Source organism: Colletotrichum truncatum, assembly GCF_014235925.2.
Source record: "Colletotrichum truncatum strain CMES1059 chromosome Unknown Contig_0001, whole genome shotgun sequence".
NCBI lineage: Eukaryota > Fungi > Ascomycota > Sordariomycetes > Glomerellales > Glomerellaceae > Colletotrichum > Colletotrichum truncatum.
The window spans coordinates 472,838-488,167 of NW_027222398.1; the positions used below are offsets into that span (position 1 = coordinate 472,838).

At 53.9% G+C, this 15,330-nt stretch overlaps 2 protein-coding genes across 2 annotated transcripts; one reads left to right on the plus strand and one right to left on the minus strand.

Annotated features, from left to right (window-relative positions):
* Positions 1-3,520: 3,520 nt before the first annotated feature.
* CTRU02_200121 (uncharacterized protein) lies at positions 3,521-7,873 on the minus strand (the record flags this gene model as incomplete). Its single annotated transcript, XM_036723239.1, has 3 exons — positions 3,521-4,624; positions 4,681-7,672; positions 7,812-7,873. The coding sequence occupies 3 exons, from the start codon at positions 7,871-7,873 to the stop codon at positions 3,521-3,523; spliced, it is 4,158 nt and encodes a 1,385-aa protein (XP_036585028.1).
* Positions 7,874-13,415: 5,542 nt separating this feature from the next.
* CTRU02_200122 (integral peroxisomal membrane peroxin) lies at positions 13,416-14,976 on the plus strand (the record flags this gene model as incomplete). Its single annotated transcript, XM_036723240.1, has 2 exons — positions 13,416-13,642; positions 13,698-14,976. 2 exons carry the CDS (start codon positions 13,416-13,418, stop codon positions 14,974-14,976), a joined length of 1,506 nt encoding a protein of 501 aa, XP_036585029.1.
* Between the last annotated feature and the right edge of the window lie 354 nt (positions 14,977-15,330).

Genomic DNA, 15,330 nt, shown 5'->3' on the forward strand with positions numbered 1-15,330 from the left:
CCACGATCACGCCTGGCTCACGCTCCCCAGCCACGCCCCGCCGCCAAATCCGCACTCGGCCGATGCTCTTGTTCAACGGTTTCTTCACTTGGCTATCTTTCATGTCAGACCAACCATGCCAACGCATCCACAGACATTGGAACCTCACCAGGGCCCTCGTCAGAAAAAAAAAGTAAAAAAGAGGAAAGCGAAAAAAAAAAAAAAAAAAAAACTCCCCGAACTGTGCCGCAAATTATGCTCTCCTCCAACACCCATGCCTCAGCTGCGCCGTTGGCCTCCTTCCGCGGCCGCCCGCCTACATTTTTTGTGAAGGATCGTCTGGGGTCTTCTCCCGCGCAGTTTTCTTTACCAGTCAAATCACACAGATTGTTGCGGCAGAGATATCCGCAGCGGAGTCATCTGTGACTCCTTCGTCGTCGACGTTGCTCTGAAACATGGCATGGCAGTGGCAAATCTGAGGCTCAAAAGGGACCAGACTAGACCAGGGCCGTGAACCTACCCAAACCGCCTCTCAGCTCCGTCATCCTATGCAAGTCGGGCCCCCTCCGATGTCCAAGGGGTATCATTCCTTCGGTACGAGGGCACTCAGTTGTGGCCCCAGTGTAGAGACGAGAGACAACCGCCTGCCCCTTCGGCCGATCTCTGTTACTATGTCTGGCTGTCAGATGTTGCTTGACGTGCTGATCAGACACTCGAGCAGACCCCATCGCGTCAGACGGCAAAGGAACACCATCTCGGCAGACAAGAATCCTACGAGGCATTCTGCGCTTCGGCCTCCCCACTTGACTCTTCTGGACCTCTTGATCAGCCGCCTTGCCGCGATGAGGCCCCTTCCTTCCCGGTGCCACCGGTGGACCTGCATACCTCACGATCTACCACAAAGCGGCACTCCCCTTGAACCTCGTTTATTATGTTTATTTTTGTTTTACTTTTGCGCGCATTTGTGGCCTTCGCCAGACACTTGTGCCTGTTCCTTCCGCATGTTTCCCATGTAAAGCCAAAACTTGCAATTATGTTTGTCAAACATTCGCAAATATGCATACTACAAGCGCGGACTTACTCCACTTCCAGGGGGTTCACATTCAGCTTAACTAGGATCTCCCCTTGACGCCAATTTTTCTTTTCTTTTGCTCCTTTCCGGAGTCCTGAGGACGGGGAGAACGTCTCATGACCCGCGATGCGCGTTTACCTTCTTTGGAAACGAGTCCAGGGGGAGAGATGAGCATGGGGCCTTTTGGTGCCCCTCTTACTTACCTCTTATCGAATTGGGGAGTGATGTGTATGTTCTTGGTATTGATAGTCAGTCATTTGTGGGCACGTTCTCGAGACGAATCCAGTCCCTGCCGCGCGCCTGTCGGTCAAGCTCGAAGGGGGAAAAAACTCTATGGGTGCAGTTCGTTCCTAATTCTGTCCTAGAGAATCGGAACACGAACTTCATTGCCCACTTGACGGGCGGGTCACATATGCTCTGTAGTCGTTCTGTCACAAACCAACCCCCCTCGTCCTTCCGCCTGTCACCTACAAGCGAAGTTGAAGGAACGCTCGGTTCCTTCCCTGATGAAGAAACATCCTCCCGGCAGAGGATCACCAACACAGACGCGCTGCCTCTTCAGCGATGAAGATCCTTCAAAGCACGAAACTTGTCTCAACCCTTTTTTTTTTTTTTTTTTTTTTCCTTTTTGTGCTTTTTTTTTTTTTTTTCCCTACCCATAATTCTCCGTTTCTCATGAAAGAAAAAAAAAACCTCCTTCAACTGTAATGGGGGCCAGAAGTGAGAATGAAAAAGGCGTATTTTACGGCCCCCAAACTCGACCGGGGAGGGGGTGTCAAGCGGCGCTGGCCAAGGAGGCCTCGAACAAAACCCATCGATTGCCTATGAATCGTATCCCCTTTTTCCTACACCACCCCCCCGGATGTTCCGCCGTCGGTGGGAAAATCCTACTCGCCACGTTTTGACATCATATCATTCTCCCATCCCCCCTCCCCACCGGTCCCGTCCCGTCCCCTCCAAGCAAGCAAGCTCTCTACATTACCCGAGAGGTTGTAGTGGTGGCTTGGTCTTGGTTGCCTAGAAGTCAGTCTGCATGTTGGGGGGGGGGGGGAGGGTGAAATATCCGTACAACAACGCTCACTAAGTCGCGTTTCAACCCGTCACGATGCTCCGAATATGGTAACAAAGATCGACCATTGAGGCTCATCGATGGGAACCCACGGGTGCGAGAGGTAGTGGGGGGATTTCGTTCTCTTCTTCCCAAGTCAACACCCTTGCAGATCATAATTTCTTACTTTCCCAATGTTCGCAATAGCGTTCTATTAACATTTGTATAGATGTTCTGGCCCCAACATGCAGGCCAGGTGAAGCCGGGGGGGTGGGAAGAGGCCCGGCATCACCCCTTTCCGTTGCCGGCCTGGGATCGTAATTGAATCGCAGGCAGAAATGCTTTTTCTATGATGGAGAATGTGCGCCGTTACCGTGACCGTATTTTTTGAAACCTCCCCCTCCACTCACTACTCCTCACTACCTCACTCCTCCTCCTCTCCTCGTCTTCTTCCCATTGCTCCTCAAAAAAAAAAAAAAAAAAAGGACCTCACAGGGTCAAACGATATACACACCGCCGCCACAGAGAAAAGGGGGGTGAACCCCCAAAATGCTAAATGTAGCCTGCCTTCTCCTTCCGCATATTCATCCTTGCCTGCCTCGTCTGTAGCCATCTTGTCCCGTCAAGGAGTGCCGCAAGGCAGCGGCAGGATGTAGATAGGTAGACAGGTAGATAGACCCGGAACTACCTCGTCCACCTTTCGCCGCTGCTGCCTCTCCATATCTCAATGCACCAGGTCACAAAGAAAATAAAAATAACAAAACACACATGCCTCCCAGGCCTGCATCACTCATTCCAAGGCCATTCGTCATTATTAATATACACATCTTTTGCCTTCGTCTCTTTTCTATCCATGCGGTATTGGTGGCGGCGGCGAATGATGACGGGCCGCGCGATGGGCCGCTGTTGCCTTGATCGTCTCGCGGACACTCCCGCCCTATGCCGCATCCTTCTCCTCCTCGTCCTCCTCCGCCACCACGCGCAAAATGTGACCGCCTCCTCTGGCCTCCATGAGAGGGGCTAGACTTGCGTCTGCATATAGATAAGGGAAGAATAAGGTTATGAAAAAGAAAAGGGGGAAGAAAAAGGGGGATGCGTTTGAGTTACAAAAATAAGAGGGCATTGTCGTCTAACCTGACATATACCCCGGCTGCGCGCTCATCATGAAGAAAATTACCCCGCCATGCCCAAATTTGACTCCTTTCCTTCCGGCTGTGACTCTTCGCGCTGGGTATTCCGTCACTCCATTCAAACGTGGTCATGGCGCAGGGAATGTGTTCATTGCCCGTCAAGGATGTAGCGTTAAGAGGGAACAAAAACAAAAGCAATCAACTACCCAATGATCTTATGCCACCTTGCCAGTAAATATTCGATCCACTCGGTGTCTTTTTCGCTGCACGCGGTCGCGTGGTACGCGTCTCCTACAATCCCCGCCGACTCATGGCCGCAGTGGCTCCAGCCGAGGCAAGATCTTGTTTGGCGCTGACGCTCCTGATGGCCGCGCGAGGAAGGTTGCTGGTGCCAACGCTAATACCACCTTGCCCTGTGCTGGTGCGCTTGGCCGTGGCGACATGGACAGTACCAGCGGTCGCTACTGAAGGTCTGCGAGAGGACGAACCTGAGACAAGCTTATGAGGGCTCGCACCACTCACATGTCTTGAACCCGGGTTGCTCTTAATGCCCGCAGCGGGAGGTTCGGGCAGTGGGCGAGGCGTAGCGGCGGTGGTGTGGCGCTTCGCCGGGGATGTATCGCGAGCCGTAGGGAGTCGCGGAAGAGGTGCGCTCACCTTCTTGCCACTTACAAATTCGTGATGGATGGCCTCCTCTGGCTTGAGACGTCTATCGGGATCCCAGCGGAGACACCTGGCGAGGAAGTCAAGGAATGCCTCATCGTCACACTTGAGTGCCTGTTGAAGAGTCTTCGAGGAAGGGCGGCGTCTTCGTCCCTTGGAAGAAACTGTCAGGCGCGGCTTGCCCATGGAGTCGAAGAACAGCTTCTTGCGTGTGCTCTTTTCAATGAGATGCTTCTCAGGCGGGCCAAACACCTCCATGATGCAGGCGAGCTGCTCTTGCTCGTTCTCGCCAGGGAAAATGGGGACTCCGGTGTACAACTCGGCCAGAATGCATCCCAAACTCCACATGTCAATGGGCATACCATATGTCATACCCAGGATAACCTCCGGGGATCGGTAGAAACGGGACTGGATATAAGTGTAGACTTTTTCGTTCTCGAAACAGCTAGAGCCAAAATCGATAACCTTGATTTCCGAATGCATCGGGTGACGCAGCAAGATGTTCTCTGGTTTGAGATCACAGTGAATTACCTTGTGCTGCTTGAGGAGGTTGAGCGAGCTAAGCATCTGCTTGGTGAACCGGCGGATAAGTTTGAGTGAGAATCCACGGAAGGCGTTCGCTTTAATGAACTCGTAAAGGTTCATGTCCAGGAGCTCGGTAGAGATGCAGAGATGTCCTCTGAAATAAAAGCTGTGAGTGAAGTTGACCATACTGTGTCTGTTTTTGGGGTCCTGTGAAAACTAGTTAGTGGGATTGGTGCGAGAAGGATGAATCCGGTGACACTGACCCATTCGCGAAGCTTTTGAAGAATGTTGACTTCGACTAGAGCTTGCTGGTGGAACCTCTTTTTGTTGCGAATGATCTTGACAGCCACGAGCACGCCCGTCTTGTGGTCAATACAGCGGACAACCTGGCCGAAACTTCCCTTTCCAAGAATATCAATGATCTCATAACGATAGGCGAGGTGGTCGCCAGGGACAATAGTATAATCCCCACGCTCGTCGTCATAGCCAAAGTTGGGTGCCTCGGACTGAAGGTCACCGACAACCTTGCGGGCGTTTTGCGTTCCGCAAAAGTAGACATCGTTATAGTCAACGATTTCGCCTCGCTCATAAATGTTGAGCATAGCAATCCGGATGGCTTCCTGGGACCCGACTCTCTCTTTGGGAGTGGCCCGTTTTCGCAACGCGTCGAGGGTCCTGGCCGCAATTTCAGTTTCCTTCCTCCTGGCACCCATTTTCTTCATCTCCTCCTCGGCAACAAGATCGTCCCTGTCAAGATCTGCAGTCCAGGGGTCCTGGTGCCGCATAGTGGTCGCAGACGCCTTCGGGCGTAAAATCTTTTGCATCACAGAGGGATTGTGAGGGTGAGTTGATTCGTGATGGGTCTTGGGTACAGAAGCTGAGGTCCAGTTCTCGCTTTTGGTCCTATCGTGACCCAGGCTTGCCGCCGAGCTCTTCCGCCTCCTTGAGTCGAGATAAGAAGTGTTTGTCTTCACAGAGGGGCTAGGGCTGTTCTTTGCCGAGTTCAGATTTCCGACCGTTGCAGAAATTGGTAACCGCGGTGGAGGCATCTGTTCCTTACTAAGGCTTCGCTCCAGAGTCTTATCCGCTGCGGACTTTGAGTCGTTCTTGGAGGTGTTACGCTTCCATGACAAGCTTAATTTTCTACGGAGAGAGCTCATAGAAGACGGTGTGGGTGGCTCTTCCGGATCGGAAGCCGGTGGTGTCGGCGATTTCGCCTTGGGTGGGCGCGGAGCACGAGGGCCGGAAGGCTTTTGGACGGGCTTCGCGTCGACAGGCTCCGTGGCGTTGGCCAAGTCACTCGTCTTTGACCTCTTGAGGAAGGCAGGATCAGGACCTGCTTTGGGTACCGAAGAAGACAAGAAAGGGGACACGCTGGGCTTGCCGATCAGCTTCTTCGATACGCCCTCAAACGACTCGGACGAGCTTGTGCCATCGGCACCGGATGTGCTGTCAAGGCGGGCGTGGTGAACGGTGCTGCTGCTTCGTAAACTAAATTCTCCCTTGTCGTCCTGTCGGTTCCTGGAGAAAAAGGAACTCTTGGACGCGGTCATGGGCGTGGTGGGCGTCTTCGCAATGATGCGCGACGGGGGTGGGCTCAAGTTCCTGTCAGGGACATTTTGGCCCAGTGCAGCGATCTTGGCTGTCGTGGAAGGGTTCAAAGGCCCGACAGTGATTGGGGGAAGCCGCACAGGCTGGGGATTCTTTCTCGATTGAGTAGGGTTCCCCTTCCTTTCGGCGTCCAGAGCTGCCGCATTCGTCGACTTCCGGGTACTAGCCTTTCGTGCTACCTTGACAGCGGGTTCAGGAAGCGAGGGTATGGAAAAACTGCCAGTGGAATTACTGTTGATACTGCTCGCGTCAGCAGCGAGATTGGCTTTCCGCTTGTCCAAAAACGACCCCTCTGTGGCGGACTGCTGTGGTGATTCGTACGCTTTCGGAATAGCAGGTACGGGCGGAACGTCCTCGTCGTCGTCAGCGGAATGTGAATTGTGGTTATGTGGGGTAAATGATTTTGGTGCAGGAAGCCGCGACGCCGCACCCGCTGCAGGTGCTCTGGGTTGGATTGAAGAACCGGTCGAGGTTCTCACCGTGTTGAAGCTGTTGGTCGAGGTAATGGACAGGCCGGAGCTGTAGGACTTTCTATTCATGTCGGGGGTAGTTCGAGATGAGGACGGCGTTGCAGAGGCCTTTCGTGGTATCATTGATGGAGATCTAGAGTGTTCTCGGTGCTCGAGTGGCGGTGGAGGAGGCGCGTCGCCCGGCTGGCTGGGACTCGGGACATGATGCATAGACATGCGCTTCATTCTCCGCGTGTCTGTAGGACTGATGGTCCTGGCACCCAGTCCGCTTACGTGCGATGCATGAGGCATGCCGGGCATAACGGATTGTCGTCTCGACGGAGCCGAAGCGCTGCTTCCCTTGCTTTCACCTCGGGGGGATCGAGGTGATATCGTAGAGAGACGGCCACCGTCGGGGGTCGAGAGGTTCGCCGTACTTGTCCGGGTAAGCGCTTGGTGCATGGATTTAGCTTTCGTCGCTCTGTTGCTTGTGGGATTTCGTGGAGTCTCAAATCCAGCGCCCGAACTGACGTCGATCGAGGTCCGAGTGGAATCCGTTCCACCACCCATGTAGCCAATCAGGCTCGGTCTCCTCCGTTGGGCAGTGCGACTACCCAAATCAGTCTCAACGCCTGGACCAATGGACTTTCTGGGAGGTTTCGCGATATTGGTATTCGATACTGGGGGGTAATGGCTTTGGCGTCGGGGTCTTGCAGCCGAGGGGCCGGTCGAGGAATCGGCGACCGATGAAGGGCCGGAGGCGGTGGAAGCAACACTGGGCTGCCTGTTGGAGATGCTAGGTCTCCTCAGGATAGAACCAGATCTTCCAGAGCGGGTCGCGGTCGTGGGAATTCCAGCGCGCGCAGATCCGCCGTTCTGGGCCAAGTTGGAACCCCCGCCCATTTTGTCGGCCATGCCCTGAGTCTCCAAAATGCTCCCTTGACCGGTCGGGGACGGGAACTGGGTCAATTTGAAATCGTTGGAGGCGGACTCGAGGCTGCTTTGAAGGTCGTCGAAGTTGACCGAGGGCAGAAAGTCGTATGTATTGGTCGACTCTCCTACTTCATTCGCGGCGCCATTCCGACCGAATTGAAACAGAGGGTGATTAGTGGCCGAAGATGCACTGAGCATTGGACCGTTGGCAAGCGAGCCCTTTGAGGGTGAAGTGGTTCTCGAGTCCGGGATGCCCCTATTACTGCAAGTTTTTGTCGGATTAGCACATAAAAGCCTTTTCCAGGGATGCAGGGTTGAGAAGCAGCAAAAGAGCGGGCAGCAGGGGGGTGCAAAGAAGGGAAGGAGGATCAGAGAAACAAAATGATGAGAGCATTACATACAATCTAGTCGGGGACTGGTTTGCCGGTCGCGGGCCAGCAGGTACTCTATGCTCCCTTATCATGTGTACTCGATGCAACTAGGCCAGCGCGTAGGGTCATGCGAGCGTGGAAGCGGGACCCAAAGTCGTTGTGTGTTTGCGTGTGTTCAGAGGAGTTGGGCGGACCGAGATATGCAAAATAGACGGGAAGAGATGTGAGTGCTGAGTCGACGACGATGGGCGATTTCGCGAGCGGGCAACCTCAGTCCGGTCAGGGAGCTGAGAGCATTGGAGATGTTACCTCATTCCGGGGAGAACAACAGATGATGGTGGAGTAGTTGATGGATGAAGGCCGGGAGTCGGAATGGGGTAAAAGGGACAGTATTGAGATTAGGACGGGACGTCGTCGAAGGGAGGCGGGCACGGGAAGGCGTAACCACCAAGCCTTCGGGGGCAGGTAGGAGTGAGGTTGGACTGAACCGGTGCAGACAGTAGTAGCAGCAGCAGCAGTCGGGACAGGACAGGGCTGAACTGTTCTGGTCTGGTGTGGTGGTTGTTTTTGTCGAAAAAGAAGGGCCCCGGTCGCCGCTTGTCAAGTGGCAGGCAAGTCACGGTCAGGGTGGTGGAGCGCTGGAGCACTGGAGCCTCTTTCTCGGTGCTCAACCCCCGTCAAAAGGGTGAGAAGATGCGGATTACCAGCGTGTATGGAGTACTAGGAGCGTAGTGGCGGACGAAACTGGACTGGTGGAAGAAGGAGTGGATTATCATTTGGGGGTGCATGTGCACTGCAGGTGCTGCAGGCAAATAAGGTCGGAAAGGTAGCTTAGGTTAGGTAGGTGCAGGTACCTTCTTGGATTGTAGTGTGAAGCACAAAGTACTCCCGTACCAACCCCCAAGCTCAGGGTAGATAGAATGGCGACCAGACATTTGGAGGAGGCAAGGAAAAGGGCCCAGGTTAAAGGGGGAAAGGGTGCAACAATCCAGCCGCGAAGAGGAAAGAGGACCGGGCTGCAGACTGGCTCAGGCAAGCTTGGTCCCTGAACATTTTGGTGAGGATCTACTATACGCAATATACATACACCCAAGGCCGGGAAAGTAAGGTACGAACGAGACCGACGCATACGTTTGATTTTATCCGGAGAGGTATCTTTTCTTGGTTTGTGGGTGAAAAGGTACATGGTCTGTCCAAAAAAAAAGCATCGGCTACGCTACAATTACACACTGCATCTGCAGGGCCAAAAGCAGGCCGCGCTTTTTTGGGGGGCGGGCAGGATGCACTGCATCGGGGAGGGGGAAACACCAAAACTGGGGGGACGTGAGTAGCGGAAGGGGAAGGAACATATGGTAAAGGAGAGGGAAGAAAAAAAACAAAAAGGCGGGTGATGGTGCTAGTAGCGCAAATAGCGGTGGTGGGTGCCAGTGTCTGGTGGTCCCCTCACCTCACATTTTCCTATTTTCCTAAGGGAGGTCAGGTACCGGCCTAACAGGGATGACCCGTTCCTTGCACGAGCTCTGGGCTAGCAGAAAAAAAAAAAAAGGTACTCCGCAGGGTGCCCAGCAGGTGTCCACGGTACCTTACCGACCTCAACCTTTACCAAGGCCACGATGCGGGCGGTGTGATCAAATGGAACCCGCAAAATAGCGTGCTTTCTCCCCTTCTGTCCCCTCCCTTAGTGAAATGGCCGCTAAATAACCTCTCCAAAATGAGGCAAATCTTATGGAGCGGGCGGGTATCAAATTCAATACATCTATCCATCCATCCCATCTCATCACGCCGCCCATCCCATCACAACAGACCGAGCACATGAGACTGAGCACCTCAGGCATTTCAGTCAACGTGGATCATCTTTCGTTAGCAGAGGAGGGGCCGGGCGAGTCTTGCCGTTCTCCACAGAGATGGAGAAAAAAGACCGAGATATAGAGGGAGTGAGCGAGAGAGAGAGAGGAACGAGCGGAAGAAAGGGAGACATGGAGCGTTGACAGACACGCAACCTTCACTACTAGCAGCTTCGCTGGATAACCCCAAATCTGCCTGTCCTACCACAAACCAAATGCCAAAAGTCCTCACAGACCTCCGCCGTTATACGACATAAATCTGGCGATAGCGTTTGATGAAGGCTCCGCTTCCACTGTCTGCCGTCGCCAGCGAGATGAAATGCTATATCACATTCCCCATTACCTTTGTACGAGCCGCCCGGAACCGGCAGCATCTCTCACAGCGGACCATCGCGTTCAAGATTAAACTGTAAGCCCCCCGCACACCCGACCGACCTCAATTGTCAATCAAACGATACACGCGAGTCGTTCAACTTCTCCCAGACAACCTAGCTCGGGTTTCGAGTGTGTGTGTGTATACCTGTGTGGGGTCAAACAGCTTGCGTGCTGGTTGTGCTGGGATTGACTGGTAGATTCCTTCAAACTGCACCTTTATCCAAAGTTTACGAGACTCGTCCCAATAAGGACCAAGCTAACGCTTCAACGGTCCAAAGTCGTTATTCGACGCGCATCTCGTTTCCAACTGTAGCTCACCGCGCTCAAGACTGTGTGCACGCGCTCATCCACCCAAAGTCGCGTTCTTCAGCACTGAGAGAGAAAAGCCGATGCGTTTTCTTGCGTCACCGTGGGACGTTGTTGTTTGCCCTCCGTCGCCGCATCAACCACGAAGAGGACCCTGGACAGAATGCATGGGTCAAGTGTCTCCGTACCCAAAGCAAGATGTCTGTTTTGTCCAGTGGGAGCTGCGAATTTTATTTGGGGAGAAAACGGCCTGCCGGGGTGGGATCACAATGGGACGGGATCCATGGGGGCCCATCTGCACACTGGTCGGTCCTTCAAGAGGATTGGATAGGAGCCAAGTTTAGATAGATAGTAAGCAAGTCCTCGTGCAGACATCCGTCATGCAAGCTTTCCTCTGCGCCGAGTGTGGGTAGCTAGCTACTGCCTCTTGTTTCTAGGGGCACCCGTCAACCATCACTCGGCATCTGGCTCAATTTAGTCCTGGTGGAAGAATGAAGATGAAACCCCACGGCAAGTGACATTGATAGGCCGACTTATCGTCAACTCGTTCTTCAGCACCCAGCAACCAAGGACAGTATGGCCAACCGCCTGCATGCAGCATTGGCGATCAACACAGCCTGAGCGTTGCCCGGCTCTGGGCTGCCAGGAACAGGCCGTCCAGTTCTGGGCTTGCACGGAATGGGGAGCTATGTTCCTTTTCCACAGCTAACGGACCATGTCCCTGGCCATTCGGAATGAGTGGCCGATGTGGCAGACCGGCCGAAAATGAAGCGAAGGCATTGACAGCTGCCCGCCTTACATTGCGGGTCTCAATACTGTAGAAGTCTGATTGCACCATGCAGCCGTTCAGCCCAGCAATGTTTTGAGCACCTCTTATTATCATCCCGTCAACAAAGAACGGGCCATTCCCAGAAACTCGTTCAGGTTGGATCGCTTTGATGAGCCAAGTTGTTACCGAACCGTCACTTCCGTACGAAAGGAACGGTATCTCAATTGCATCGGCCGTGGCTGGTTCCTCCTGCAGACCGTCATTTCGTGGGACATTATTCTGCTCGCCACCACAGCCAATCACAAAACATCAATTCTATCACCCGTGCTCGACTGTTTTCATAGCAGGGGTTGTGCTGTTGTCCTTAGCCTCACCGCCTGCCTACACTATCATGTCGTTGGTCCCGTCGACCTTCGTTTCGAACCTCTCTCTCCTCAATGCGAACTACTGGTTTCGAGATCTACAGGTCGACGCATTGTCCGGGTAGTGACTGTCTGGCTATTCCATCCAAGGTTCGACGTTAGATACCTACCCACCCCTCAATACCCGAGTCATCGGCGATGGACAACCTACTTCCGTCTCCAGTATCTCCTCACCTGAGCCGTTTTTAAGGTTCAGCTTGGCCTAACGAGATGTCGTTGATAGTTCGCGCTGTTGTCCGGCCTGATTTAGTAAATACTCCATTGTAGTGTCCGATGTCGAAAATGTTAAGAACTACTTTCTGTCAGTCTCAACTTTACAGATGCTCCGACTTCAGCGATCTGCTGCCCTTTTTTAGTCAGGGGAAACACTAGCAGGTTGGCTCTCGTTCCAGTCGAGAGGAGAGCGCGGGCTACAACGGGGATCCCAGCTCCTGTAGCTTCAGCCCAACGAACTTCTCATGGCTGGTCGTCTCTGACACACCCCAAGACGCCGCGCCGTTATTCTAGAGTTGAGTCTGGGATATCCGGTCTGCCGCGTTGGCGTGGTTTAGTGTGCCTTGGTCTGATTGACTTGAGCTGGCATGCAGCGGGGAGACGCAAGCCGGGGCCAGAGTAAGTCAAGGGATGCCTCTAGCGCGCCGCCTGCCCTTTTCCGTGGCCCCTTTTGGGCTTGTTGGCTTGTCTTGTCGAAAACGGCGAACGCGCAAAAAGGGCGCTTAATGCTCCTTTGTTCCCATCCAATCCACAAATGCCAACACGTGTAGGTAGTGCACCAAGCATTGACCAATTTAAGGCAGCCAAAGAATTAGCCCAATTTCCCGTCTTTTTCTCGATTGCGAGATGTTATATTCTTGGCGCCCCTCGCTGCCTTGTTCGTAGTGTGAGGGGGTAGAATTGGCTTTAAAGTTCATCAATCACTTGACGTTATTAGTTTGTATGAACAGCCAAAGTTCCCCATTCAGCGGGTTGCAGGTTGCAACCTCTACAGAGAGAAGAGCCCAGATGCTTCAGGGACTGAAACAACCGATGAGCGTTGAGGAGTGGTATGACTGCCCATCGTCTTTTGTCTTGGGATGGCTTCTGTTCAAGATGGAGGGCTAGCGTGGCGTACGATTTGCTGCATCATCGGTACACCACGCCGTCAGATCTTTTGCTGCCATCCCGCGTCGGCAATTTTCTCCTACCACGTAAGGTTCTCCCTTGAGTTTCCCGCGGAGAAGAATCAGTCGGCCGGATTGTGTAGACACGGAGGACACAGGGTATGCCAGAAAAGTATGCGCATCATATTTGAAAAGGTTTCGGCTGCTATTGGTGTTGACCATCTGTATTCGATGGTATACCTATAATTTGTAGTTGCTTCTTGGGAACTGAAGAAGCAACCAAAGAAGCAACTGTAGTTCTTGGTGTGGCTTGTGGGGAGGACTGGAGAAGACGGATGGCGGTGGTAGGTACAGGGGCTGGCTTGATTTTCTTAGTGGTGGCCGCATGTGATGGAAACCACTGCAGCTGCCATTGCCGCTGCCTCCACTGCCACCAGACCTGGCACCCACGTCCAAATCACATGCAGCTGGGATATGCAGCTCTAACGGCATGCTCCATCACAGCTTTCACCCCCCATCATACAGCTCTGCTACACCTCCAGCTCAGACCTCGGACCCCCTCAACCCAAACACCAAAGCATAGTAGAAGAACACTAGCCACAAGACCCAAGGTTTTGTCGCTAACTCGCACGTCCAAGCCTACCACTGGGAGCACTTAGTCTGTTACTCGGGGTGGCTGGCAGCCTGTCTGCCAAACGATGACGTGACCCCCCAAAACGTCAACTACCCAGTAAAAGAAACATCCGCCGGCGCATTCCGCCCTCCCCGTCTACAACTACCAACCGCAAGACACGGCATCGGTGTCGGTATCGGTGACCATGGACGAATACACGGCAGATCTTTTCATCTCCCGCGAGGATACCTCCGATACCCAGCCGCAACAACCGTCGCCACCACAGCCGCCGCCCACCGTTGTCGTGGACGAGTGGCATCCGGACACCGACGCCAATGAGACCTCGCCCAAGAAGTCACCTACCGGTCTGCGCTCGCGCATCGCCAACAACCTGAGCAAGAAGACGAGTATCCAAGACCGCCTTGTTGAAAAGTTGGTTTTTATACTACCTGAATTCATCGTTAACCACCCAACTAACATATACTAGACTCCTCCAGCAAGTCATACCCGAGAGCTCCGATGGCCTCACCGGCGGCGACGATACACTGGCCCCGGGCTTCCCTCCGGACAAGAATTCTTCGTTTTCCCAGCGGCCCAACTTCAATATCACCACCATGTCCAACAACTTCCGTCGCTTCAACGCCCGTATTGGTGTTGTGTTCAAGTTCCAGGCCCGCGTGGTCCGCTTGCTCAGCTGGCGTCGCCCAACACACACACTCTCCCTCCTTGCCGTATATACATTCGTCTGCCTCGATCCATACCTCTTGGCCGTCGTACCTCTCGCTGGTTTTCTTCTCGCCGTCTTCATCCCCTCGTTTCTGGCTCGCTACCCGGCCCCGCCGTCCGGTACCCTGTCTTCGGAACAGTCGGTCGGCTATTCCCCGAAAGGCCCGCCGCTCGCCCCGGCACGAACAGTAAAGCCCGTCAAGGAGCTCAGCAAGGACTTCTTCCGCAACATGCGGGACCTCCAGAACTCGATGGACGACTTCTGCGTCGCGCACGACGGCGTCGTCAACACTGTTGTCCCCATCACGAACTTCTCCAACGAGGCCGTCTCGTCCGCCCTCTTCCTCGGCCTCACTCTCACCACTGTTCTCATGACGACCTTTGCCTCTCTCCTCCCGTGGCGGCTCATCGCTCTAGTAGGAGGCTGGGTTGTCATTCTCTCTGGCCATCCGGCCATCGCCCCGCTCCTCACACATACTCACGACACCCACGTTGCCCCACGAGAAGCCCATGCTCGCTCGCGCCTCGACGCCTGGATCGCCTCCGACATCATTCTCGATTCGGCTCCAGAAACGCGCGAGGTGGAAATCTTTGAGCTGCAGCGCCAGTCGCACGATGAGTGGGAGCCGTGGCTGTTCTCCCCTTCGCCCTACGACCCGCTCTCCCAGCCGCGTATTGCGGGCGAGCGTCCTCGCGGCACCCGCTTCTTCGAGGACGTGCTCCCCCCGGACGGCTGGGAGTGGTCTGAGAAGAAATGGGCCCTCGATCTCTGGAGTAGGGAATGGGTTGAGGAGCGCATCATCACCGGTGTCGAGGTGGAGACGGAGGGTGAGCGGTGGGTATACGACATGTACGACGAGAACTCTTCATTTTCTGGCGGCGTGATGGATTCGCCTACTACCAGTAAAGGCAAGGCCAAGGTCCCGGCGCCCACGCCCAGTTGGGAGGAGGGCGAGGACGGGACGGGGCGAAGGGGGGAATGGAGAAGGAGGCGGTGGGTTAGGCTTGTCAAGAGGAGGGCCACGACCAACGTCGTTTAATGAGCGAAGCGTAATATGTACACTTATAATGAAGATATGAACATCAATTACACTTTTATGAGACACATGACCAAAAGGCAGGTGGACATGTCAAATATGTTTGAAGGAAATCACACAGGGTTACTCTTACTCATACTTGATCATCATAAAAACGTCCATTGAGTCTGAAAAAAAAAAAAATGTACGAGAACAAGAAGCCAGGTAGAGCCTTGTTCTCCTTATCTCTCTCTCTCTCTCTCTGACTCTGTCTCTCGCAGTCTCGTTCCAAATACGTCTCTGTACCAGTCCAGCAAGTCTAAATGCAGCCGCCCGGCATGCCAACCGGAATACTCTGTAACACCAAGAGGCAAAATC